Source organism: Xylona heveae, assembly GCF_001619985.1.
Source record: "Xylona heveae TC161 unplaced genomic scaffold L228scaffold_1, whole genome shotgun sequence".
NCBI classification, from domain to species: Eukaryota; Fungi; Ascomycota; class Xylonomycetes; order Xylonales; family Xylonaceae; genus Xylona; species Xylona heveae.
Window position 1 is genome coordinate 1,414,943 of NW_017264193.1, and position 26,130 is coordinate 1,441,072.

The 26,130-nt window shown below is 49.1% G+C and overlaps 10 protein-coding genes across 10 annotated transcripts; 4 read left to right on the forward strand and 6 right to left on the reverse strand.

Moving 5' to 3' along the window:
* The first annotated feature begins 811 nt into the window (after nucleotides 1–811).
* L228DRAFT_216519 (cyanamide hydratase) lies at nucleotides 812–2,285 on the forward strand. The gene is made up of 2 exons (XM_018330118.1): nucleotides 812–1,533; nucleotides 1,931–2,285. The coding sequence occupies exons 1-2, from the start codon at nucleotides 1,023–1,025 to the stop codon at nucleotides 2,134–2,136; spliced, it is 717 nt and encodes a 238-aa protein (XP_018191883.1). The 5' UTR covers nucleotides 812–1,022; the 3' UTR covers nucleotides 2,137–2,285.
* A 680-nt stretch (nucleotides 2,286–2,965) lies between these two features.
* L228DRAFT_10190 (hypothetical protein) lies at nucleotides 2,966–4,266 on the reverse strand. Its single transcript, XM_018328861.1, has one exon. The coding sequence runs from the start codon at nucleotides 3,978–3,980 to the stop codon at nucleotides 3,192–3,194; it is 789 nt and encodes a 262-aa protein (XP_018191884.1). The 5' UTR covers nucleotides 3,981–4,266; the 3' UTR covers nucleotides 2,966–3,191.
* A 201-nt stretch (nucleotides 4,267–4,467) lies between these two features.
* L228DRAFT_242788 (branched-chain amino acid aminotransferase II) lies at nucleotides 4,468–6,405 on the reverse strand. The gene is made up of 4 exons (XM_018331535.1): nucleotides 6,053–6,405; nucleotides 5,695–5,992; nucleotides 4,941–5,639; nucleotides 4,468–4,885 (listed from the first exon to the last, which is right to left on the reverse strand). Exons 1-4 carry the CDS (start codon nucleotides 6,276–6,278, stop codon nucleotides 4,873–4,875), a joined length of 1,236 nt encoding a protein of 411 aa, XP_018191885.1. The 5' UTR covers nucleotides 6,279–6,405; the 3' UTR covers nucleotides 4,468–4,872.
* A 235-nt stretch (nucleotides 6,406–6,640) lies between these two features.
* Nucleotides 6,641–10,454, forward strand: L228DRAFT_10249 (hypothetical protein). The gene is made up of 4 exons (XM_018328866.1): nucleotides 6,641–7,499; nucleotides 7,555–8,404; nucleotides 8,456–8,826; nucleotides 8,884–10,454. The coding sequence occupies exons 1-4, from the start codon at nucleotides 6,894–6,896 to the stop codon at nucleotides 10,066–10,068; spliced, it is 3,012 nt and encodes a 1,003-aa protein (XP_018191886.1). The 5' UTR covers nucleotides 6,641–6,893; the 3' UTR covers nucleotides 10,069–10,454.
* L228DRAFT_216528 (dipeptidyl-peptidase III) lies at nucleotides 10,383–13,240 on the reverse strand. Its single transcript, XM_018330119.1, has 5 exons — nucleotides 13,004–13,240; nucleotides 12,097–12,921; nucleotides 12,000–12,045; nucleotides 11,755–11,930; nucleotides 10,383–11,649 (listed from the first exon to the last, which is right to left on the reverse strand). The coding sequence occupies exons 1-5, from the start codon at nucleotides 13,126–13,128 to the stop codon at nucleotides 10,707–10,709; spliced, it is 2,115 nt and encodes a 704-aa protein (XP_018191887.1). The 5' UTR covers nucleotides 13,129–13,240; the 3' UTR covers nucleotides 10,383–10,706.
* Nucleotides 13,241–13,591: 351 nt separating this feature from the next.
* L228DRAFT_242792 (glutaredoxin) lies at nucleotides 13,592–15,285 on the reverse strand. The gene is made up of 3 exons (XM_018331536.1): nucleotides 14,833–15,285; nucleotides 14,396–14,768; nucleotides 13,592–14,316 (listed from the first exon to the last, which is right to left on the reverse strand). Exons 1-3 carry the CDS (start codon nucleotides 14,905–14,907, stop codon nucleotides 14,012–14,014), a joined length of 753 nt encoding a protein of 250 aa, XP_018191888.1. The 5' UTR covers nucleotides 14,908–15,285; the 3' UTR covers nucleotides 13,592–14,011.
* Nucleotides 15,286–16,244: 959 nt separating this feature from the next.
* L228DRAFT_242793 (alpha/beta-hydrolase) lies at nucleotides 16,245–19,916 on the reverse strand. The gene is made up of 2 exons (XM_018331537.1): nucleotides 17,605–19,916; nucleotides 16,245–17,543 (listed from the first exon to the last, which is right to left on the reverse strand). Exons 1-2 carry the CDS (start codon nucleotides 19,454–19,456, stop codon nucleotides 16,618–16,620), a joined length of 2,778 nt encoding a protein of 925 aa, XP_018191889.1. The 5' UTR covers nucleotides 19,457–19,916; the 3' UTR covers nucleotides 16,245–16,617.
* Nucleotides 19,917–21,071: 1,155 nt separating this feature from the next.
* L228DRAFT_242794 (hypothetical protein) lies at nucleotides 21,072–22,462 on the forward strand. The gene is made up of 2 exons (XM_018331538.1): nucleotides 21,072–21,700; nucleotides 21,778–22,462. The coding sequence occupies exons 1-2, from the start codon at nucleotides 21,362–21,364 to the stop codon at nucleotides 22,300–22,302; spliced, it is 864 nt and encodes a 287-aa protein (XP_018191890.1). The 5' UTR covers nucleotides 21,072–21,361; the 3' UTR covers nucleotides 22,303–22,462.
* A 194-nt stretch (nucleotides 22,463–22,656) lies between these two features.
* L228DRAFT_206883 (60S ribosomal protein L6) lies at nucleotides 22,657–23,569 on the reverse strand (the record flags this gene model as incomplete). Its single annotated transcript, XM_018329694.1, has 3 exons — nucleotides 22,657–22,806; nucleotides 22,881–23,216; nucleotides 23,438–23,569. The coding sequence occupies 3 exons, from the start codon at nucleotides 23,567–23,569 to the stop codon at nucleotides 22,657–22,659; spliced, it is 618 nt and encodes a 205-aa protein (XP_018191891.1).
* Nucleotides 23,570–23,853: 284 nt separating this feature from the next.
* L228DRAFT_242797 (hypothetical protein) lies at nucleotides 23,854–25,697 on the forward strand. Its single transcript, XM_018331539.1, has 4 exons — nucleotides 23,854–23,984; nucleotides 24,117–24,186; nucleotides 24,246–24,762; nucleotides 25,000–25,697. The coding sequence occupies exons 1-4, from the start codon at nucleotides 23,934–23,936 to the stop codon at nucleotides 25,556–25,558; spliced, it is 1,197 nt and encodes a 398-aa protein (XP_018191892.1). The 5' UTR covers nucleotides 23,854–23,933; the 3' UTR covers nucleotides 25,559–25,697.
* The last annotated feature ends 433 nt before the right edge of the window (nucleotides 25,698–26,130 follow it).

Sequence of the window (26,130 nt, forward strand, 5' to 3'; positions counted from 1 at the left end):
AGACACGGTATAATCATCCGAAAATTTCCCTCCTTCAAAGCCTTGCGGGATAATGGCATGTGATGAGTTGGGACATTATTGGCCTTCCCACATCTATCAGAGTATCTGGTAAGGGGGAAAAAAAAGCTTGATTGTCGTAACGAAGACAAAAAGCCCTTTATCTTGGCTCTATCTGCTGATTGGGTCCAGAATTTCGACCGTGTAGTCACTAATAATTGCCAAGAGTACGTTCCTGATTGAAAGTGTTTGCACTGCCTCCACAAAGATTGCAGAAGGGGAAGAAAAGAGTTCTCCACCTTCTCCACTCTTCCTGTGTGATTGTCACCGAAATTCAAGCTGCTTATCTGACCCTTGTGTGCAAATATGCAAAAGACGTTCGCAGGATATCTAGGCAAGGATGGGAAGAGAACTTGCGGTGCAACATGCCTCAAATTTGTAGTGATTGCAGCCCATCTCATCCAAAAAGAAACAGCTCACATTTTATAAATTTTGGGTCGTTGGGGCATATATGTACCATAGTTGAACATGAGGCTCTTGAAAAGATGTGGGGAGAAATGATCGAAAACGAAGATCACGGAGAGCTAAGAAGAAGGATCTGGCTGGCCGGTCCGGAGCAATATATTAGTACTGGAGCAGCTCGAACGTCGTATGCCTTTTTCGCTGGATGACAAATAATTACTAGGAGCACCCTCTCTGCTGCAGAGGACAAAACATATGCAGATATCTGAATGGGCACATGAGAGCGATTGCTAGATGTAGAGAGACTAAGCCTACCGCTCGTTTTAGAAAAGAAACTCCGCCTAATCCCGAAAGCCAACAACCTACCACTGTAAGGTGCATTGACGTCGGAAACAATCATTATTTGTCCAACTTTCATACTGAATTTCAAAGCCATCATTCTTAATATTAAGCCATTCCATGGTGCTAGGTACTGTCAAGACCCGAAAATCGCTGTAGAAAAACGTGGCCGAAAGAACACCACTAGATATCGTCATCGCTGCCACTTCAATCACAATATCACCATGAATGCCCACGAAGAAGCAGTAACTAAGCACGGCTTTACAGCCGTCCCGCGGAATCCTACATCAATATTACAAGGTCAGACAGTCATCAAGCCCCCGCAGCCCGTGATGGTCAGTGATATCCCGCGCCCAGCTTCGCCACTCGTCGAACAAGTGGTGCAATTCGTCCGCGCGGAACTCCCAGACGAGACTTTTAATCACAGCATGCGGGTATATTATTATGGCATCGCTATTGCCCGGGAGCAATTTCCGTCGTGGCGCTTCTCTGACGAAACATATCTGCTCACATGTCTACTGCACGATATTGGAACCACCGCGCAACGTCGCGCAGAGACTTTGATGTCCTTCGAATTCTACGGTGGTTTTCTCTCGCTGCAGCTTCTTCAGCGACTCGACGCCAGTCAAGCGCAAGCCGAGTCCGTGGCTGAGGCAATCATCCGTCACCAGGACCTAGGGGATACGGGCACAATCTCCACCATCGGACAGCTGATTCAGCTGGCTACTGTGCTGGGTGAGAATAATCTTTTCGAACTGTACTTGATATTCTATGGTTCTTACCATTCGGGCTATGCATTTGAGCCCCAGCCTTGAGTTCCTTGCCGCGACTGTGATATTCTCTTTCCACTAATCACTAGAGACCCAATATTTGCCCCGCCTTTACTTCTATATTCCTGCTTGGCCGACTTCCGGTCCACCTAATTTGGCTGATGATAGTCGATATCTTTGTCTATTTTGTCATTGCTCATTGCTATCAGCGCTTCCGATAAGTGGCTACTCCGAGTACATGACTCTCAATTTTTCTTTTTCTTTGCCATTTCGTCATGGTACAGGCGTGCGTGCCAAGCATAGCTGACGTACATGGTCTTCAAATTATTGGCGCTTTCAAAACTTATTTTTTCGCCTTCTAGATAACACCGGCGCGTACGCCGATCTTGTCCATCAGGGCACAATCGATGATGTGACGGCACAGTATCCGCGCCACAAGTGGTCGTCGTGTTTCGCAGCCACAATTGTGGCTGAGGTCGAGGCGAAGCCGTGGTGCCACACCACTGCGCTCGAAGGCTTTCGCGAGAAGGTCCTCAACAACCAAGTCATGGAAGCCTATGAATTGTAGGGATTTTAGCGGCTGGTCTCCTAAGAGTTATTTTGAAGGTTGGAGAAACACATAAAATCTCTACGACCGCTTCCTCTCAAAAAGAAAATAATTTGTGATTTTTCGTTTTGGATTATATACCGGTTTTTTTTGTTCTATGAAAGGGTAACAAAATCAATTTACTAATTAATTAATTAATTAATTAATCAATTAACTTATTCATTTCATTTTATTCCTTCCTCAAAGATTTTAATTGCTCAAGACATATTTCAGCTCTCGGTAGTCAATCAATGCAATAAATATAATCACTATAAGTGTTAGCGCACTTCGTCGATATGCAACGTAGCTGGAATCTGGTGACCAAAGTTTTATTGGTGCTGAACGATAAACGTCATGCTTTGGCATCCGTCCTGAAGGTGGGAAAGCAATATTGTAAAATGAAAAATGAACCCATTTCTATACAGACTTGTATTATATGAAAATTGTAAAAAATTGACAGCAAACATCCTTTGGCAGAGAAAATTTGTAGAAGTCATGCGAAACCATATCGCACCGCTATCTAAACTTGGATATAAAAAGTGATAACAGATCAAGGAAAATAATATCTCGTTGCTGTACATCATTTCGTTGCAAAGTACCAGGCCAAGGGCGACCTTGAGGATAACATAAGAATTTTGTAAAAAGCCCAGTGGCGTCGATAGCTTGAGCGTCTGTGCTGCCTCGAGAAACACAGGAGTGCCAACACAGAACTGGGGTGGAATCGACGCTTTCGTGAGGCGAACACTCTCCTCAAGAGATTTGGCACCATACGGTCATGGTGAAGTGATTAACTCGTCGTTTCCTCCTTTCATAGGCACCTTTACCTCAATCTTCCATCGTAGGCCTCCACAATTGGGACGGCTCCTCGGTCATACCCCCATCTTATGCGCGGGAACCTTTGGGCGGACAAACGGGCAAAGCCACACGTGACTAGAACAGTAACTCGTCAATACCACGCGCCCCAAAGGAATCCCCTGACTATCCATTCTCTTTCTCCTCTTACTGCTGTTGGTTGGCAGGGCCTCGTGAGAGGGGATTTAGCCAAGAACTTGCCCCGCTACGCCAATCGCAACTCCTAAACCAACACCATACATCTCTACACAATGTCTGTAGCCTGCATTCTGGCCGCCGACACCGGCAGTGCCATAGTTTTTGCAGTTCGTCACCTGTAGCCCGTAACACGCCTGAGAACTTAGACTCGAGCAAATGGATGTTGCCTGAGCGCCCGTCACCGTCGTGCCCTGGACAGTGACTCCTCCGCCTTGGCCGGTAACTGTTACCCCGTTGACTCCGTTGAGAGAAGCGGTGCAGCTCGAGTATTGTTTCTGACAACTAGTGTAGTAGGTTGAGCAGGCCGCAGGATTGTAATACGTTGTCGGCAGATAGACATATGGATAATAGGGATTAGGCACAGTGCTTCCGCCGCCAGCAGCATTGGTAGTGGTTGCAGGCACAAAACTCTTGGTTGTAGTTGCCGATGTGAATGCGGTTCCAGTGCTGAGTTCACCAGACGTCGTGGCGCTTACGCCCGTGCTAATCGTGCCGGTGCACAGTGCTCCATTAGGACAGCAGGCAATTTGCCCAGCGTAGTCAACTTGACATCGCGTGCCAGACCTGCAGCAGGCCGAAGACGAGCCGCATTGAGTATAATCCGCTGGACAGCTGCCATCGCGTTGGTGCAATTCAATAGCACCGGCGGAGTGGTTAGATTGGAGGAGCGGCGATCCGAGTGCTGGAGAGAAGAAGGGAGAGAGTTCAGTGGAATTGACGACTGCAGTAGATAGTAATGCCAAAATGGTGGCTGAAAGCCCGAGGGCGCCGCGCATAGTTGCCAGTTGAATCGTAAGCCGAGGAATGGGGAATTCGAAGAAAGCAGGGAATGCGAGATGCTTTTGTCCGGGCACCAGCGGCGGAGGATAGCCACAGCGGTCGTGTTGACTCGTCGTGAAATCAAACGTCTTTGAAAAAATAATCAAGTGGTCGTTAATTCCAAGCAGGCGATATTTTATCTCTTAAACATCTGCTCCGCAGTCGTGACTCTGGGGGTGCCAAAGGCCGCTACTGGCAAGAGTGATTAGGTTGATGTTAAAGCTTCATTTCGGATTAACAATCTCACCACAAATAAACAAGGGGTCATAAAACGTCAAATCATCTATAATGATTCAATCATTGTAGTTGGCGCAGTCTTAAGAGTTGGTATTTTGCCATAGAGCCGCAGTTAAACTCTGGGTAACCTTAATGTTTTGGCGGTGGATGATCCGCTGGTCAACCTGGCAACGTCAGTGGACCATCCTATTTGGGCAGGTCCCTTTTCGCTTAGAACTGACATCAACCTCGCCGTTGCCCAAAATCTGCTTTACCGCCTATTCTCGCTCTCATGGCGGGTTCTCGGCTGCAACCGAGTGTGCACAGGCGCGCTGGTGCATCGGTCCACTTTGATCGAATGCCTGGGTTGCTTTGCCCTATCAGCGATTCATCTTATGCGTGAATCAAAGAGTATGCGGGTAAGACTGTCATCTATGTGAAAATTGTTTCGTCTCAACTGTCAATATATACCCGTAAATGTTAAAATAGAACCCCCCATTTATTTACATCGATTCCCTCTTTGAATAAATGAAGAACAAAGACATCAGCTTTTAATGCTAGTATTTCCCAAATGGCTGTTGCAACTCTGCCAATTATGCCAATTATATAAACTGCACGTTCCAATTGTACCCTTTAAATAGTCAAGCTGTCACGTTGTTAGCGATGGTCAGGAATCTGTAGCAGGATGGCATGTAACTTACGCCCAAGGGTGACTCTCATCACCATACTGAATGCCCTCAATCCAGTCCTTCATGCGGGCCGCCAATTCACCGGCCTCTTCACCCTCTTTAAGACCGCAGTCAATCATACGATCTCTCCAGCCAATGTTGCGTACAGGGCTGACGACGGCAGCGGTGCCCGCACCAAAGACTTCCAGAAGTCGTCCCTCCTCAGACGCACTCGCAATCTCCTTCATCGTGCACTTGCGCTCAGAAACCTTCCAGCCCTCCGGAATCAACCGCTCACGGGCGAGCGAGAGCACAGAGTCACGAGTCACGCCCTCGAGAATAGTTCCGTCCAATGGCGCGGTGATGAGTTCCTTCTGTCCAGTCTCTTTGTCCTTGATCGCTACGAAGAAGTTCATTGTACCAACTTCCGTCACGTACTCCTCTTCTCCGAAGAGCCAGAGGTTTTGATGGAAGCCCTTCCTGGCGGCTGTCATCTGAGGGACAATGCAAGGGGCGTAGTTGGCGCCAAGCTTCTTATCACCAACACCGCCAGGCCATGCGCGGACAGCGTAGTCGGTGGCCTGGAGCGAAATGGCCTTGAATCCAGTTGGGTAGTAAGGGCCGACGGGTGATGCGATTACGTAGAGAAGAGCTGAGCCGGGGGGACCAACACCAAGCGTACGCTGGGTACCAATCATAGTCGGACGAATGTAGAGCGAATAGCCGCGGGTGCTGTCAAAGCGAAATGAGGAGTTGAATCCAGTAGGCTTGCTTGTGATCTACTTACGATGGGATGAAACGCTCATCGAGCTTGACAAACTTGGAAATCAAGTCAATCAGAGCATTGCCGTCAAATTGAGGGAGAGCAATGCGCGCAGTAGACTTGTTCATGCGCTCCATGTTCTTATCCGGCCGGAAAAGTCTGATCTTGCCATTGGGGTCCTTGTACGCCTTCATACCCTCAAAACACTCGAATGCGTAGTGAAATACACAAGTGGCAGGATCCAGGCTGAGGTTCTGGTAAGGAGTAATGCGCGGGGCAAGCCAGCCGTCCGCCGCGGTCCACTCGATGGACAGCATGTGGTCTACGTAGGAAAGTCAGAAATTTGGGAGACCTCGGCATTCAAATGCTAGAACGGACGAACCTGTGAAAGTTCTGCCAAAGACCAATTCATCCGAAGATAGAATGTCCTTGGGCGTCGTCGTCTTTGTGACGGTGAGCTTAGAGGAGTCAAGGCCGGGCAGCGTGGGCTCAGTAGCTACGCTGTACGGTCTCTGCCACCGCCGACCAGCAAGACATTTTGATGCAAGCTGGAACTGGGCAGTGGCAGTGGCCGAGCGTAGTAACGGTGAAAGTCTCGGCAGTAACATGACGGGGCTTCTCTGGATACGGAGGGGTCCAGACAGCAAGGCGAATGGTACTGAAGAAGAATAGAGGACGGAGGAGCACAATTGAGGATAAATACAGAGGGTTCGATAGGAACTATCTCCAGATACGATCGACAGTCGTGTGAGTAACACTCCCGACAAACTCTCTAAGTGGCCGCTGCGCCCTCCGATGTCCGGGCCGACAATGCCGACGACAAAAGGAAAGATCTCGGCCATTGCGGAATTACTTCGGACTTTAATTAATCCGGGGTAGGTCAGTCCCTGAGACAAAACAAGACAAACAAACCCGGAGATACTTGCTGTTTGTACTCTTTACTGGGTGGAAACGAGTTGACATGTGGTGATCGCCTTGGACGTTGTCACCGTAGGCATCAACATCACGACAATTCTCTTCTATATAACGGAACACAACAACAAGCTACGATACCCTGAATCTGTTCTTTGAAAGTTTGAATATATGTCTATCCTACGCTAGAGTATCCAATGCACAACATATTCAATATTACCTAGCCCGTGAAACATCCACCCCCCTGGTAGCTGTGTTCGAAAACCCTCGACGGAATCAAGGGGCGCGGGACGCCTATCGAAAGCTCAACTATGTTTTCCTCGGCGTTGAAATCCTTTACTTCCAACATTTCGGCAAATTACTCCATTGCATCTAACCCGATCTCTGTCTCGGGCCCATGGAAGATTTACGACGCTAAGAGAAAATCCACTGGGCAGGCAGTGTCCGTGTTTGTCTTCGACAAGAAGCTGCTAGACCCTCGCTCTGGCGGACTTGCTGGGGGTAGAGCGAATACTGCGGCTTTGAAGAAGCTTCATGAAGAAATAATCGAACGCCTCAAGAAGGAGGTAGGCTCACTGGCGAAGCTCCGGCACCCGAGCATTCTCGAATTGGCCGAACCTGTCGAGGAGACTCGTAATGGCGGCCTTATGTTCGCGACGGAGCCAGTAACGGCTTCATTAGCTGGTCTTTTAAAGGAACAGGATGAACAAGAGAGGCTTGGTGGACTCGCAGGTAGGACAAGCCGTTATGTGGTTGAGGACGCCGATGGTGGCAGACGAAGGAGAGAAGTCGAAATTGATGAACTGGAAATACAAAAGGGCTTATTGCAAGTGGCCAAAGGACTAGAGTTTCTACACGAGAGTGCTGGTTTAGTGCATGGGAATCTTACGCCAGACGCCATTTATCTCAATTCCAAGGTGAGGGTGGCCGAACGCAGGTTTTGAGCTGCATAGATGCTGATAAGTTGCTTAGTCGGATTGGAAGATATCCGGCCTCGGCTTTTCAGGCCCTGCTACTGATGCAGAATCCTCTGTGCCCATATTTCCTATTTCGTTGTCCGAAGTTCTTCACCATGACCCACGACTGCCCCGATCCGTGCAGCTTGATCTCGATTATACTTCCCCGGATTTCGTCCTCGACGGCAACATCACATCGTCTGCCGACATGTTTTCAATGGGCCTTTTGATAGTCGCGCTCTACAATACTCCTCATATTTCGCCCATACAGACAAACTCGAGTGTTTCCGCCTACAAGAAAATCTTCGCCTCTCACTCTTCTCTCCCCTCCCAAACAAACAATTATCTCTCCGCCAAACCACTTCCGAAGGAGCTCGCAACTTCGGTACTTCCGCGATTAATCTGCAGGAGACCTGCACAGAGACTTAATGCGTTGGAGTTTCAACAGTCCACATTCTTTGACAATATTCTTGTGTCAACTATTCGCTTTTTAGAGACGCTTCCTGCAAAGTCTGCTACCGAAAAGACCCAATTCATGAGAGGTCTGCAAAGAATTCTCCCTCAATTTCCCAAGTCTGTTTTAGAGAAGAAGGTCCTCCCCGCACTACTTGAAGAGGTGAAAGATCGGAGTCTTCTTGCTCTGACTCTCCGAAGTGTGTTCAAAATCATCTCTACATTGCCTTCAGAGAGACGAGTTCTCAAGGAGAAGGTCAATCCTAAACTTCGAGAGATCTTCCTCTCCTCTGGCTCAACCCAGAAAGCGAGCGGGCTAGAAAGGGATACAGGTAAAGAGGCAGGCCTCATGGTAGTCCTCGAAAATATGAATGTGTTTGCCGAATTTTCATCAACGGTGGAGTTCAAGTCAGGTTTGTCGAATCAATCCCCGGTGCCTCGCAACGCATTTCTGACCCCATCAGATATATGGCCAATCATGCAATTGGCTTTAGGATCATCAACGCATGGTTTGATTGATGCAGCTCTTCAAACACTCCCCGTCATCCTTCCTGTGCTTGACGTCTCCACGACGAGAGATGAGCTTTTCCCGACTATTGCGACAATCTTCACCAAAACCTCCAGTCTTGCGATAAAGATTCAGGGCTTGAATTCTCTATATGTTCTCTGCGGAGGTTCTTTTGAGGATCAAGAGGAAGCACTAGGCGACGATCTGAACGGTGTCGCCAAGAAACCGGAGACCAATTTCAAGAAACAACGGCTGGATAAGTTTACTGTCCAAGAGAAAGTCGTGCCACTTCTGAAGGGGATCAAGACTAGGGAGCCTGCAGTTATGGTGAGATTTCTACATTATTTCATAATCACCCTGCATTAAAGCTGACTGATTACCCAGATGGCCGCCCTCGGAGTCTTTAGGCAGGTGGGAGATATAGGTGACTCTGATTTCGTCGCATTAGAGGTGCTTCCGATCCTCTGGAGCTTCGCATTGGGCCCACTCCTCAATTTGGAGCAATTTCAGAAATACATGAGCCTCATCAAAGGGCTTTCCAACCGTATCGAGAGCGAGCAATTGAAGAAACTCAGAGAGCTCTCATCCTCAACACCTGCCCCAGGAACCGCATCGCTCAGCCGTGTCAGTCCCTTTGGAGCACCAGGTAGAACCGCTTCACGAAATGGGACACCTACCACCGACGAAGCTACAGCAGGCACCACAGCTGATTTTGAGCAGCTCGTCCTCGGAAAGAAATCTGATGCTGCCTCTAATGAGGCAATTTTAGACGGAGGCTGGGCATCTTCCCCTGCTTCGGCGCATCCTCCCAAGCCCCAGCAGCCCTCTGCCCCGGTCTTTTCCTGGTCCACAGTAAATCCAAGCGCTGCTGCGAAACAACCAACTGGCGTTCCTCGGGCAATTACTCCAGACATGGCGCTCAACAACTTCGCCCCGCTGAATCCAATGAATCCTAGTCGTCCAGGTCCATCCACTACGAATGGGTCTCAACCCTCCTTTTCCACGAGCGTGGCTTCTCTGCAGCCACAGAATTATGCCACATCTAATGCGCCTAATAACGCATGGACAGGTCTTTCTCCACAGCGAACTAGCTCAGGCCCGTCACTAGCGACACTCAGCTCGATGCAATCCACGGCCACAAACACTGCTACCAGCCCTTGGGCTTCAAATGCATCAGCCAACCCTGCCGGCTCAGCGTCAGCATTCCCCTCATCTTTTGTACCGCCTTCCTCGTCGCTAATGTCTCCTCCGCCGCTTGCTCCTCCTCCTGCTCCTTCGCTGTCATCTTCCAGTCCCCTTTCAGCATTCAGTATCCCCCCACCACGGAGCAGCAAGCCGGGCACGCCAGTGGGTGCGCAATATGCACAAACCATGCAGCCGCGCTACGGTGCAGGTCTTGCCGGTGGCATGGGCGGCACAACATCGGGAGGCTTTAACACTCTCCCTCAAGCCCAGCCCATGAATTCTAGCTCCTTCTCGACCCTAGCCTCATCGACAGAAGCCACAGTGCCGATGCAGCCTGCAAATCCGCAGAAACAAGGCCTCGATGCTTATGAGAGTCTACTCTAGATATAATTCTAATTCAGAATTGCTCTTTGTATTCTCTTTCTGCCCTCCGTCCTCTGTTTATTTTTTTTTCTATAGCTTTCTGAAAAGTTTAAGTTGGGAAATGGTGTCGCGTATCTTGGGAAAGCATGCTAAAGGTGTATCTATGCGTCATTTCATCGTTTCAAGTAGATCGGTATTTAAGCATTTCATGAAAATGCTCAAACATGTCTATGTATTCCAGCGTTACCGTCAAGTATACCATTTTGCTCAAATTAACTAAGCGGGTCCACTGCTCTTGACTCGCAGTAGGAGTGGGAAAGACAAGTTAATTGTATGTTCGGTTTTCATCCGTCCAATATTCTCCATAGTTGTTGGTATAATGCCAAGACTTGTCCCCTGGCCAGCTCAGGTAATACTGAGTGTAACTAGATCGTCATTGTAAGGGTGACTTATTTTTCTATCATTTATTGCATACATGCTCTATATCAGCATTTGCCAATGCCAGGAAAGGGTGATATTTGTCATTTTATGCATAAATGTAAAACAGCCAACAGCCATGTCGGAACCACTTTTCCAGCCTTAAAAGCAACCACAACCGCAACAACTGTAACAACATGAACCGCACTGATACGAATCAGAGTCGTTGTGTGCATCAATGTTCAAACATTTCTCTCAGCATAGCTCTGAATCATGCCCTCCAACGAAGGCTCATACTCCTTCAAGACCACCTTGTCACCATCTAGGACTGTATTCGCCTGCACAAACACTTTCCTAGGGACCTTTCTCCTCAGGACTTCATTGCGCAGCTTGGATCCCCAGAACTCGGGATCAACATGCGTAATATCATCATACAGCTTCTTGCCCGCGTCGTAATCAGCCGTGCTCTTGAACACATGCAATTTTTGAAGATAACGTTCTATCGCGGGACGACCGTGGCTAAGAATCTTTGTTCTATCCAGCGCAATGCTCAAATCGGACAAGTCTTCCTTAGTGTAGACGAGCTTGACAAAATCGTCGCCTGCGCCGAGGAAGGTCTGCAGGATGCTAAAGCGCGCTTGCATGTGTGCTTGACCCCATTTGCGGGACTTCGGGTCCCAAAACTCCAGCGCGACGATACCGGCCCGCGCCATTTGCAAATAAGCAATGTACAACACGTCACCGGCAGGGCCGTCCATGTCGAGCGAGCCATCGCCGAATCCAAAGATTTGGAGAATCTCAAAGTCGCAGCTCAGTGCCATGGCCACGCATTCTGCCCGACATTCTTCGTAGCTTCCAGCAATACTACCAAAAACGCTGCCCCATGTCTGGCCGGGTTTGTACCATGACTTGACAGGAGCGTTGGTGATGGGGCTGATTGGGGGGTGGGAGATGTCAAAGTTGTAGGTTCCGGGGGAGGTCTCTTGGAGGAGTTTACCCGTGCCGTGACCTAGGAGTTCGTGGATACCCACTTGCACTTCAAAGGCCGCATCGCGGTTGGCTTGGTAGAGATCCAGGTCCTCGTCGCGGATAAAAGGGACAGGTTCATCCGGTGCTTTGGCGCTAAGAACGTTGCCCAAAGATACGTTCTTGAAGCCTTCAGTTTGGCGGATGTCGTCGTAGTTACTGCAGAGAAAGCGGGGATGTTAGTCCTGGAGGGATTCAAGAAGGAGAGGTGGGGAAAGTTGCAAGGCGGGAAGACACGGCGTTAGGTCGACAGAGTCAACTTACGGAATATTGATGCCAGCTGGAATACCACTTCCTGCAAATGTCAGAACCTCTAGACTGGAAAAGTCCGGGCTAAGAAATTTGTCCTTCTCAAATTCCTTGTTCCAGGGAAGCTTGGGGATCATGGACTCTGCGCTGGCAACGAGTTTTCCAAATGCCCTGGTGCGTTCTTGATTGACCTATCCAGTTATGAGCATTACTGAAACGAAATCACTAAGAAACCAGGAATAAGGTTGAGTTGTAATTACCATGGACACGAAGCCTTCCCATTCTCCTCGAACGCCATGAGGGTCACTAAAAGCCGGGTTAGAAATGCACGATAACGAAGATGCGATTAAGACATACCGATAAGTCTCAACAAATCCGAGATCACACTCAACATCCGGACTCTTGTCTTGTATCCAATGCCTCTGGCTCTGCTTGAATGCCTCCAGCGAACCAGTGCGGAACGATTTTGCGTATTCCTGATGCATTTTCACCTGGGTCTCATTGGCTGCATACTTTTCTGCGCCACTGATTGCGTCTGTAATCTTGGCCATTTCGTTGGCGTAGTCACCAAATACCAGTCGAAGCTTTTTGCCGTCGAGGTTTCCTTCCAGCGGCCACTCTTCCTCTTTGCCAACATCGCTGCCGCCATCTGAGAGCTTAGTTGTCCCGGAAGCAATCAGCAGCTCAAAGTCTCCTCCTCCAGTTTTACGCAGCCTGGTATTTTCAAGAAGTAGCTTCTTCTTCTCGAGGAAATCACCAATAAGCGTAATCTCTTCCTTAGTAATAGTTGGCGAGTCAGGATAGTAAGTCGTGAGATGGCCCTCGTCAGTATAGCCCAGGTGCATCAGACCAACGTCCTTGGCAGCAAAAATGGCACCATTGGTCTTCTGGTAATGGGTCATAGCCGCGGGTGAGGTAGACGCCAGCGTGATGAACACTGAGGGACTTGCACGAGGGACAAATTTGGAATCGCCAAAGCTTTTGTAATTGCCCAGGTTTCCGAGAAACTGAGCGGAGTACTCCAGAAAATGCTTAAGATCGTTATCCGTTATGCCTGCCTGGCGCTGGAGCTTCTTCCAGTCGCCATTGCAGCTGTGATAAAGCGCAATAATGAAATCATATATATGTTCTGATTCCGGCGAGACTTGCCGTAGTGTTATGCGAGTGCCCAAAAAGGCGGCCCTGAGAGAAAAGTAGCGTGAGCATTGACAGTATCAAAAGTGATAACACCAAGAGATGAGATAGCTTGTGCTCGAGTGTTTACCTGCTGATATAATGAGCATAATGTTTCTGCTTATCCGTCAGAGCATCAAAGTGATGTTTGATCTCTAGACGAACAACACTGGGAGGCGAATCCGCGAGATAATGCTTCAACACTTCACCTTCCATTTTGTTCCCTGTTTGCTTTGTTCTACTATGAAAATCTCCTCCTCTTCAAAAGGAGATGCTGTTTTCTTGGTCTGCAATGATTCCAGTCACCGAGGTAAGCAGCGTGAAGCTGTTCTTGTCAGAGGAGCTCACGTGGGGCAATCTGCAGCTCGAATCGCGGGGGCCAGGTGGGGCGCACCGAGGCACAAAGCTCACAGCTCCGAACCGCCAATCAGTCGACAACAGCTTGCCATGATAGTTTGCCCGCCCTTTGCTTGAGCCTGCTGTTTGCATGGATCAGGGAAATGATTGTAATTTGCTCTCCCTCGCTCTCATCTCACTCTTTTCGTAATTATTGCACTTCCGAGCCAGAGCTCGATAAAACAAGAATGATTGAAGTCTAGTGTCATGCCATCTCCACAAAAGAAAAACAATATTTTGCTTGCTTTAAGTACAACCTACAGCTCTGACTACAACACAGCACGCCTAGTTCAGTAATGCTTGGAATTTTATTTAAAGTCTATGATCATACTTGGTGCTTGCCAGAAAAAGGAAAGGAAACGGCGACAACCTTCCGAGGCACCACAATAGCTATGTACAATGCCAAATCAGCTTTACAAGAAGGCGAGACAGTTGAGTTCAAGTTGGGAGATCTGCCCGAAACCACGGAACCAAAACACCAAGTCCGATACCAATTCCAAGACAATTTTCTATGAGACCGGCGCTCGGGTGAAACCGCGCCCCAAGCATGAATGAAAGAACCCCTTCCTTTTAACGCCCGTAGAAATGTCGACAATCTTGATTCGCTCGTCACAGGAGAAACGTTGCCATGGATTTTAAACCTTCGGCTTCGGTGACAAATTAAAGGGAAAAGGATTTGGAAAAAGCGTCAGGCGCCGTAATCTCAAGCCTCGCTGAGCTTGGCTTCCATGATCCGTTTCCCTCCCATTTGCTTGACCTTATCGATCAAAGTATTTGAGGTATCCAGTTCCTCGACGTCGTCTCCTCCACCAATGCTCTTGCCATTGATTAAGACATTGGGAACAGTGTGTCGGCCAGTCATCTTCTCGAGTATATCTTGTAGTTGAGAACCCAGACGATGTTCATCAAGCTCGACGACAAAGGGCGGTGGAACAATCTTGTACTTCTCGACTAGGATGTGCTTTGCTTTCTTGGAAAAGGGGCAGTGGGTTTTGGAAAAGATGATAACTAAGTGGATTCCGGAGGCATTAGCATTTCGTTGGGCTGGCCGGCTGCGCAATGCAAGAAGGCAAAGGGGCAATCTCACTTGGGCTGCGCTTGAGAATATCATTCAATTCATTCTCAAGCTCCTCTTCCTCCGGCGACAAGGCAGGTGGAGAAGGTTTCGCCTCCTTTCCGCCCGCGGGTGTAACCTCCCATTTCTCGGCCTTGTTCATCTTTTTGCGACCGGCGACACTCTTCTCAATCTCATCGTCAAGCTCTAGGGGTTCCTTATCCACACCCAATACTGCTTCCTTGTGTTTTTCTCCCGCAGCATCGGCCGCTTTCTTGGCCGCAGCTTCTGCATTCTTGAGTCGTTGACCGACATCGGCTGCCTCCGTGTCCTTCCCGTTGTGCGCGTCCATGGCGTGAACAGTCTTTTGATAAAAGTCCGAATCGCGAGCTTGTCGGGCATCGGCCTGTAAATTTTTCATTTAGCAAATAAGACATGGCTTGCATCGGGGGCGATGACATAACACAGACCGTTAGATAGAGGATGGTGAACACAAGGACCGCAACTAAGATCCCAAGGATTCTCACACGCCTGGTAGATGGCATGATGAAGGGAAATGAGACAAGTAATGCCCTGGTATGGTGGGAGAGTGAGACTTGAGTGCAGCACAACTTGCACACCGAGGCTTTGAAGTTGCCAACACTGGGTCCGCCAGCTTGTAGGTACGGGTTGTGTTGGATAGAGGAAATCTATTTATGCTTGATGGGTTATAACGCTCACTTTCGCGTGTCTGAGGATGCTTGTAGTGAAGGTGATGGTGGTGATGTCAGAAGCGCGACAAACTTAGGACATGTATATTGGTCACCAAACAGATGACGCTTCAAAAGTTAGAGAGGATGTTGGGAACAACGTGCACATGAGAGCGAGAATGGAGGAGATGCGTCGCAGTGCAGTTCAGGCCGATCACCAATTGAGCTTACTATTGTCCCAAATGCTCCGTAGCTCCCCTCCCAGTAACTACTGTATTAGTCCCTTAAACTAAGGTAGGTAAGTAGGTAAATTACTAAACTTCCCCATCAACAATAATGAACGGCCCGAACGCCTTCTCGTATTGGGCCGTCGGTAGCTGCTACGAGTACAGCAACGGGCTGATCTACAGGTACCTTAACTACGTTTAATTTAGAGTACAGTACCTATTCCCTCCATCAAACGAGCCTGGTCCAGCGTACTTTCCCGTTACGTTAGCGTGTGCTTGTGGGGTAGGACGGGAGCGAAGGGCGCGCCGTCGAGTTCAGAGGGAAGGATGGAAGGAAGTTGCGAAGGTAAGGCAAGTTCGGGTATACGGTAGAGGTGAGAGTATGTTCATACCACATTGTTATGATAATGAGAGCATTCCTCCCTTAGCCTTTCACTCTTGCAAATCATAATCAAATCACCTCCCCACTTCAGTAGTTTTCCTCTCTCTCTGCCCTCTCTATACTACGTATATCTGCAATATTCAACCACGCCTGGTGGCCAAACTTCTCTTTGCCCTCGTTTGAATTCCCGCTTCGGGACATTAACGGCTCCAGGAATTCCACAACCAATCCGATCCCTCTTTTGGACCAGGATCCTTCTACGATCCTTGGCGAAAGATCTGCATTTTTGCCGCTACTGCAACGTGCGACCCTTATATGGTCCAAGTTTTCTGTTCATTCTTTCTTTGGGTACTCCGTAGAACAAGGCCAAAGGGCGTCCGCGCCAGGTATGGACGGATAGAGCAAGGATCCCAAATAGGCCATCGTAACAAGTTAATGCGACATGTCCCTGACACAAAGAGGGGCCCAGGTACACAAAGACTGTCCACGTGCCACTTGGCTCACAAGGATCGGTGCCATTACATCCACAATATGATGATTTGCATGACACCAATGTGATTCCATGCAAACTTCCCTCTCAATAAGCTGTCAGTAAAATTGAATAGAATATTAGTCTACTTTCATCGGTAGTATTAATTACAGAAGTGGGATATATCTCACACAGAAGCCTAAGGTTATATAGCGCCATTTGCATTGGCCCCGCCTCCCCCACCACATGACGCCTTTGACCCTCAAATAAGAGAAGCAATTCTTCAAACCTCAATAGTACACCGTCAATAGTTGGCCCCAAAATAAATTGCAATAGATCAAGCCATATTCCCCGCTAAAGCAAAATTGAAAACCCCAAAAAATTTTCGTCCAGGCATTATGTTTCCTGCTTGTTTTGTGCTGTGGTGCCATGAATTTCGACCCGTATGCATGCATCCGTCCGTAAGTCGCATGTGGCATGCGATGCATCTAGCCGTGGCCGAATCGTCTATTATTTCCTCCTTTTCCTTGTACCACACGCATCCAATCCTCCCATTCTTTTGCGATTTCCATGAGGACATTACCCATGACAGTGGCGCTCGCCATCAGACCGTGGCCTTCTCCTTCGAGGATCCGCACCTCGCAACGCCGCATGGTCGTCCCCAGCCACTTGACGTTTTCGACAGGAACCCTTGTGTCTCTGCTGCCGTGGTGGATCACAACCGCTCGACTTATGTCAACGTATCGAAATCCAATAGGTTGTCTCCGTTCGAGACACACAACGAGGTCGATCGCCGGATTTGCGCCGTGTGTGGCTCTTTCCCAAATACCCCAGGTCAACCTTGAATCGTAGTCGGCCTGGCGGCCTAGTCTCTCAGAGAAGTCTAAATCCTCCGACAGTACACTCTCGCCGAATTTGGAGGGCGTCCCTTCAGGAGAAACTTCGGAAACTGGTAGAGGGTTTTCATCGTCCCGCCGCACGTTGGGGCTCGATGGCCCTGGCAGACCGGCCGGAGGCGGCTTGCGTGCACTAGATGCAGAATTCTCCTTATTTCCACTGCTGTTGTTGCCAATAACCCTTCGTTTCGACCGCCGTGGAGACCTAGGAAGACTGTTGACAATGCTTGCACTGGTAGTGCTCATAAAAGTTGCGTTTGCCGCCTTCAGAAATGGCGTCGGTAATGCTCGTAAAATCCGTTGCGCAGTAGGCAAATTTGCGGTCGGTGCAGCATCAGTGCGAGTTCCTATGATTGACATTTGCGAGGGAGGAATCCACGGCGCGAGGAGGTGAAGACGTCCCCTCATGTGCTGAGGCATGCGTAGTGCGGTAGCCAAAGCATAGATCGCGCCCGCTGAATGTGCCAGAATAGAAAACTTTGTGATCTTCAAAGCCTGGCATATCAAATAAACGTCATCTTGAAATCAGATGAATTAGCAAATCCCGTTCTATTTTCATTGTGGGTTCCCGCAGCTTACCTGGCCATGCAAGTGGTGTCCCAGTGCCATCTTCGTAAGGCATGCTATTGCCAACCCCAGGTCGCTCAGGGGTAATGAGTCTCAACTTAAGGGTGACAGCCAATTCATCATAGAAGGCCGTAATGTACCGCGTAAGACCCATTCCGAGACAGCAGAAAACGGCATAGCCATTAGGATCACCGACTTCCGAGAAGGAAATAACACGACCAGTTGTTGGGCATTTTACCTTCTGCGAAAGACGTGGTGCGTTAAGATACGCATCTACAGCATCGTCAATGGAGTCTGCACTATTTGGCCGATCATCCGCTGTGGAATCCGGGGAAATCATGAATGGTGTGGGCTTTATTTCTTTTTGTGGAGTGAACATGCTAGAGCTGGGATAATTTTCGTCCGAGACAGACATTGATCGCCGCGAAAATCGATCAAGCCGGGACTGATTTCTGGAATCCGATGCTTTTGACGAAGACCAAGGCTCTTGTGCGGCGGCCATTGCGATCGAATCTTTTCTCGGTTTTCTCTGAGGAATAGCTGGAAATGGCGCGGTATCATCGACATTGGAGACTGGCGCAGAGTCATTACCAGACCGGGCCGATTCTTGTGATTTGAGTTTCTCGGAGGAACGCTTTCCCTTTTCCATGCGGGATTTAAGTTCCTTTATGCGACGGACGACGTCTCCATTCTCTATTGCTGCGTCGGCCTCCATGAGAGCAATTGATGCGGCACTTTCCTTATTGTATCCAATTTTGGTTGCGCTGGACGCTGGGGTGACGGTGTGCGAGCGACGCTTCCTGGGAGATTTTGTTCCGGTTTTCAGGAGAGACGAATCCCTGGTTGGTATCGATAGACCCGCGACAGCCCCCAAAGATGTCGACTTAATACTTGCTGAGATGGACTTGGAGCTCGTCGCATTCATTGTTGGTTGCTCTGTTAGCCCTCTTATCATGGAATCGGTTTCTGGAGCAGGCTCCTCGCTGATAACATTCTCTGCCAGGATGGATGAACTACTAGCCGGCATCATTGAGGAGGCCTTTCCCGCATATCCTTGCACACGATTTGCGGTAGTAGGTTCTAAAGGGCCCAATATTGCCGGGTCATCGTTCCTGGATTTAAGATGCTCCTTTGAGGTTGCGTAACGCAGAATTGATCTCTTTATGCTGCTTGTTGCTTTTCCAGCGCTATCTGATTCTCGACTTCCCGTCGAAATTCGTGGCGTTGCTGGCTCCATATGGAGAGAGCCGATGCTGCTCTGCTCATCAGATATATTGGACAATGAGGAAACGGAGGCCCTTGAGGCTGCAAGAGTCAATGAAGCTGACGAGCGGCTCCGTCGCAGATACGCTTTGGAAACAGACTTGGCTGAATGGACTGATGATTTTGACGTTCGTATCACAGGCGGTAAAGCAGCTTCATCTGGATGTAAGAAATCGTGGACGACCGCGGCAGAAGGTTGGGTGTACGCGCCGTAGTCCATGCCAAAACTACCATCGTTGCTTCCAATCCTGCCCTCGACCTCCCGAGAAGAGGTTTTAGAAGCAACACGAGAAATTGATGTGGTGCGGTAGCTTGGTGAGGATGGCGTCGAGTGACTAAACGATGTATCGTACACTCCGTCAAAATGTGTTTTGGTAGGGGTTGAAATATCCGACAGGCATGAAATTAGTGAGGAAATCACGTCGGGAGACGCCGGATGAACCTGGACATTGTTTGCGGATCGGTTTCTAGCCCGCGGAGGAGCGGAGAAGGACGGCTGGGGCGGTAATGAGAGCCGGCGACGATGTTTCTCAGAAGGCGGCGCACTGGGGGCGGAGGACTTGGTTATTGATGTGATAGGATCTATGACCGCTGAGGACATGGTTTCAAATAACGCTGTACAAGGCGAATGTTCGCTCTCTTGCTTCAAAAGACTAAAAGGAAGTCGCGATCGCGACGGCACAATGGGCGAGCTAGGCTAAGGTAACCTTGCTGCTTTGTGACAGGGTCTCTGAAGCGTCATCGCCACAGCTGAAAGAGCGTCTTTTCTGCTCTATGGGCGATAGGGTCTCGAACAATCGCCTTTCACATTCGACGGTGAGATTGGTCAAATGGAGAAAAATTGTCCAAGGGGGGATATGCTGATCGTGCGATAACCAGTAGAACAGTAATAATCTCAGAAGAATTACGGCCGTGCTTTAAGTTAGTGAGCCATGGGAAAGGTGAGGGGGAGCATCAGTTCCCCGGGTAAAAGAGTTTTGACTGGGCGCGCGCCAGGACCAAGACCAAATAAGCCATAATTAAACCCGCATTTTATCATGAATATTGTATTACCATTGGGCAGACAGTCGGGGAGGAAGAGAATGGATCATCTCGGTCGCAGCCGAGGGTGGACGCACGGTGTCTCATTCATGCGTCGACAATCTCCAATCACGTCCGCAAAAGACGTTCACAACCCCTGATCGGGTGCAGGTAGAAGCAGAGGGCTTGAGAGAGAGAAACATCAATCAAAAATTTTGGCGCCTCTCTTTTCGAGATGCGTTGCACTTTCCTTGATCCCCCATTTTCGCCATATTTATGACATGTCAGTCTCGTTGGACCTCACTTGGCTCGGGATTTATTTTCTTTGGACACCTTGAACAATCTCGGCCTCGGCAGGCGACACACGTAGCGGGGAGCAGGGGTATAACCAGAGTTTTGTGCAAAAACTACAATTCTATGGCCCCCCAGTCGGCGGTGGGAAGCACCTACCCTCTCACCCAGTTTGATGACATTGTAATATTGCTGCGTTGATATTCGAAAGCATACATTTATCAAATCCCTCCACGTATGATAATGCCATGGCTTCGAAATATCCCCCTCGCTCTCCAATGATAGCACTGAACTGCTGCTGTAGGTACCGCGGTTCTGATACCAATTAGTATAAATCAGATAATTCTTCGCAAGGCGTCGCATCATGCAGTAAAAAGCCTTTTGGATCTTGTCTGCAGGGACCAGATTGGGGGGAAGATCCACTTGGTTCGAGATGCGTCGTGCAGCAGCGTCGTGTGGAGACTTGGGAGGGAAAGGTCACAAATTCCCCAAATTGGAGAGACGGTTAGAGAATCAAAACAAAGAGTTCCTTAATTGCCTTTTCCGTTCTTGGTTAGAACCTTAATTGCGCTAAGCCATATGGGCGCAGGATCGAAAGGATTTGGGCCCTGAATTTTGATCTCCCTTGTCGGTACTGGTTCCGCAGGTTTCTTCTCTCATTTATACCGCGAAAATATACTCATTGAAAGGTTTCCCAAGGTTTTTTTCGCCCAACACCGTCCACCCCAGGACCCGCTTTGCGAACCTGAGGGAACCTTTGAGCGAGAGGTTCGCCTCGGCGCGAGCTTAAACTCCTTTCTCCATCACGTGTTTGCAGCAGGGAAACAACGTCATACGCCAACTACTTTATCTCGCCCTTTGTTAACCCAATTTCTCGAGGACTCGATTGCAAACAAAGCCCGAACAGAGACAACGCTGACCGAATGATATTAACATTTTCTTTCTCTCTGTGCCCTTCAAGGCCAAAGACAAAGAGGTAGTAAATCCATATATCAATACATAGTAAAAGCCTTTTTTTTTTCCCTTCGCAATGTTTTCAGAAATATACTCCATCATGAATGTAATCATATCTTTTCCCGCTCTCGCGTTCGTTCTGCTTTCCGTCTCAAGTACCTATACGACTTCACTCAACGTCGTATTTTTTTATATAACATGGGCGACACTGATATGGTCGCACTCGCCCTTGTACATTGAAATGCTGGGCACATTGCTCATGCGACTAATTTTCTACGTCCTCCCTTCTGCCATCTTCCTCTTATTCGATTCTGCAGCCCCGACTCTGTCCGCCAGCGTTAAACAGTATAATGAGCTCGCGCTGCCTGCGCGAAAAGGTGGCTTTCGAGGTCGGCCTACGTGGTGGAAGGTCGCCGGGTTCTCTACTCTCAATGTGTTACTTGGCCTTGCGCTTCAATTCTCAATCGAGTTCCTCTTTACCAAAATATTGCGCATGTCTAGCGTTATAAGAATCAGCATGGCGCTGCCAATGCCTTGGCGTGTTGTTCGAGATATTGGCCTAGGGTTGTGCTTAAGAGAGGTGAGCAGGAATTGTTTCAGGAACGATGCCAATGGACAAGCGCGCAAAAGCTGATTAGAAAACTTGAGAGTTTACAGATAATTCAATACTATGCACACCGTTTCATACTTCACCCTTCGAGAGTCTCTCGATATACTGCGGCTAATGAGCCGTGGCTGCAGTTGTCCAAATGGCATCAGAGCTGGCAACACAGCGTATCAGTTCCGTATTCCTTCTCCGCAAACTATGACCACCCAGCCGCTTGGGCTATATGGCGGTGGCTGCCAGTCTTCCTCCCGGCCGTTTTCTTTCGCTTCCATTTATTAACTTGGTACATTTATATCGCACTGGTCTCGCTCGACGAGGCATTCACGTATTCCGGTTATACTGGACTACCTTCTTTCTTTATCTGGAGGAGTATCGCACGCATGCAAGGCAAGCACTTGATCAGCGGAGGCGCAGGTAACTATGCTCCCATTGGTATCATGGACTGGATCCATGACACAACCGTTGGAGAGGACATTGTGGACAGGGCCAAAAGCGAGCTCATGGCAGGGCAAAACAATAGAACCGTACGTAGCAGATCTCGTTCAAAAAACAGAAACCGCGCCGGAAGACACTAGTATGTTCCATAATCTTTCAACATGCTGTTTTGCCTCCATTATCGTATGATAATAAACATTTGACGAAATGCAAGTCAGAATACTCGCAATTGGCGACATTTCGCCGGCAGTGGCAGACGGAGAAGATCCTGAGTTAGCACAAGGGTTTTGGCCGACTTTCAAACAGATTTTCACATAGATTCGTTGCGCATTAGTTCAATTGAAAAAAGTAATTGCTTGAAGTCTCGATACAATTTTTGCTGAAGACACAAGCGGAGCAGCCCCGAAGATCAATAAAACCGGGTGATCTCTCTATTGCAGCTCACAGCTATTGTAGCTCCCCTCAAATTCCACCATTTGACTCCAATCGCCCGTTTACCAAACCATCTCGTGCGGTCGGTCACCCTTGCGCAGGCTGAAGGTGCTGGCCAGGTACTGAATAAGGTAGGGCTCCTTCTTGATGGTGGCCAGGAGAGCCTTGTCGATGGCCTTCTGGTCCTCGACACGGGTGCTGGAAGCCTTCTTCTTCTGTATTATCCGTAAAAACGTCAATTTTCGGTCCATGTGGTGAACTGGCCCAGATGAACAGTTAAACTAACCTGGAACTTCTCGCCCTGCTTGAAGAAAGCCTCCTCGGACTTCTTGTTCTCGGCCTTGCCCTCGGTGAAGTAGCCGTCCTTGCCGACCTTCTCGACGACCTCCTTGTCAATGCCGGAAAGGTCAACCTTGGCGCTGGTGGCGTTCACGTATCTGGCGTTCACTCTCCGGAGAGGGACACCGTTGACCTTGAAGGGACCAGTGACAAGAAGCACACCCTGGGAGAGGTGCTTGAGGAGAACAACGCGCTTGCCCCGGAAACGGCCAGCGAGAAGGATCAGGACGGTGCCGGGCTGCAGCGAGGGACGGAGCTTCGTCGGGTGCTGGGTCTTGCGGACCTATTGACATCGAACATCAGCATCCTGCGACTCTCAAAATTGTGACTTCCAAGAGAGCGAGTTTCCAGATATCGAAGCTTTTAGATACTCAAATGTTCGAGGGTCGGCTAAAGCACATCTCGCAAACATTCAAAAACCTCGCAACGGTGAAAATTCGAGTCGCGCGCAATATAGATAATGGACATCGCATGAATCGATGCGCCTAAATTCTTCCTTCGTACCTTCTTCGGCTGGCTCTCATCCTCGGCGGGATACCATTTCTGGGCCTGGGCGCTGTGGTGCGGCACCTGACGCTCGCCCTTTCCGAACTTCTTCGTCGTGCCGGCTGGCTGCGATTCTGGTCTTGCCGACATGTCGAATGTGTTGACCGAGGACCGTAACTGGGGATTACTTTGCCGGGTCCTTTTGTCGTCGTCTGGTGGTTGTCGCTCTTCGTGGGTGAACGAGATCTCGCTTGCTACCAAACGTTGAGTGTGCCCTACTCGCTTATGAACCCTACTTGAGTTGGAATTCTGGCTCCCGAATACGGTAGCCCTCGCGACGTAAATGGTGTGTTCGGGAAGCGAGGAAGTGCAAAAGTGCTGTGGCGTCCAGCATGTGCCTAGTTCGTTCAATCGGGCAATCTGCTCAGAGGCTCCGGCCAGTATCGGACGTCAGCAGCCGCAACGTCAACATCCTCCATAGCATCTCAGGGCGATTTGTGGACCATCGTAAGGAATGTCCATCCTTCCGATACTTACGTTCAAAGCTGGTATCTGTGACCTAGATGTAAGTCCTCTGACACCGTTGTCCGTTGCTGCCATCTGGTTGCATTGTCATTAGTGTTCTTGTCCGTCGTATTCTAGATGGCATTCATTTCATGACATATGTGCATGCCCAAGACTAACTCCACCATTTCAGACCAGCACCTCGCCACCCAAGGTTCGACCTAAGACTCAGCCTGGCTACATATATCTCTACGCTGAGGATGGTGGGTTTTTGATGCTCTCGATTCGCTGAAAGCCCGTGAGTATCGCTGACAATCAATAGAGCTAGTTCATTTCTGCTGGCGGCCTCGCTCCGCACCTCTAGACCACCCTGAGCTCGATCTTGTTATGGTTCCGACCGATGGGCATTTTCAACCGTATGACTACGAAGATCAGCCAGCGACATCGTCCCAAATCAGAACTCCGACCAATGGCCGTATCTATGTCCTGAAGTTTTCTTCAAGCTCCCAACGACACCTTTTCTGGCTTCAGTCTAAGAGCCAACATCCTTCTGGCAATCCTGGCTGGTTTAGTCCTCGCGACCTAAAGCTGGGTCAAATTATTGACCAGCTCCTCCAGGGAGAAGAAGTGGATGTTCATGATGAAATTGCGAACATTCAAAACGACAATGACGATGAGCCTGACGGCGACGAGACGATGGAGGATATTGAGGGTACTGGTGAACATGGTGGCGATCATCACGGAAGCAGTGGTGGTGGTGCTGGACCAGACGCTACCGGTGGTGATATTCGGGAAGAAGGGGAGCCTTCAAGAGAGGGCGGGGCAGATGGTGGCAGAGCGTAGGTCCCTTTTTTGATTAGCTCACTGGCTTCGTCTCGAGGACATTTCCGGCAAATCTCGCATAATTGGCGTTGAAGTCTTTGCCAATTGGAGCAAGGCAATCAGCATTTTATACCATCATGTATGCAGACAAACAAATATGTGCTGCTTTAGATATGTGCCGATGCCAAATCTGCCGTTTTGACTACATCTCATAATTTCTTCTCACAAATTATCAACTAACTTTTCGTAAGCAGCCTTTCCTCAACCGACCCTTCTACAATCGTTCAAAACTTTCTAAATTCATTAAAAGGAGCCCCGAGCATGGGACCGGCGTCTCAAGCGGAGGGAAAGCTCTTTACGACGCTAGGGGATCTTCTCCCCGCCGAAACCACAGCTCCTGTAATTGAGGCTGCGGGACAGTCCACGGTGGATCATCTGCTCTCATTTCTCCCGCCGGATTTGATGCTCCTCGCACAAGAGGTGGACGACATCTCGTCTGTGGATCCCAACTCTGAGACCGCTCGGGCTGCCATCCAGGCGTTGAGTGTCAATCAAAAGAAAGACATTCTTAGAAGAGTAGTACGATCACCGCAATTCTCCCAGAGCCTTGCCAGCCTCACAGCAGCTCTTCGAGACGGTGGTCTCCCAGGAATCAGCGATGCGTTAAGAATCAAGGTAGAAAATGGAGGCTTGGTGAGAGGAGGAGGGGTTCCCCTCGGCAGCGGGGAGGCGGTTGAAGCATTTTTACAAGGCGTCAGGAGATCTGTCGAGGAGGAGAATGGCAACCAAAGCAATCGCATGGAAACTGATTAGGACCCTTGTTGAGGAGGGGTATCATATTCCTAGGGAGCGAGCTAGAACCAATTCAAAGCAAGGTCATATAAGTGTCTTGCGCATTGACCTTCCGTCTTCAAAAGTGAAAAGATCAATAACAGCGGTATTCATAGGGGAAATCATGACATGTGACCTGAAACATTAAACAATCCTACCTTTAAGTGTCCCAAATAATTGTACACAAACCACAAGTGTGTAAAACGGATGTACTCGCTACCCGCCCCGTCGTCCCCATTCAAGCCAAAGGTACTTGGGAACGGCTTATCTGCCGACACACGTGATAAGCTAAACTTGAAAGGGAACGCCGTTAGACTTCCGCTCAAGGAGCCCTTCGGGGTTTGTCACTTAAACGCAATAAAAAGCACATCAAGCAACACACGCGACAGCTTTTGCGCGTTCAGGAGGACTGTTTAGTATCCTCTGAACACCCCAACCTTCATCCGCTAATTGGCTTCCGCGCTCCGTGTCTCTAACTTTGAGTGGAGCTTGGACGGTCTTCTGCCACTTGACGTTCTCCTTTTGGACGGGAGTAAATCAAACAAGTTTGAGAC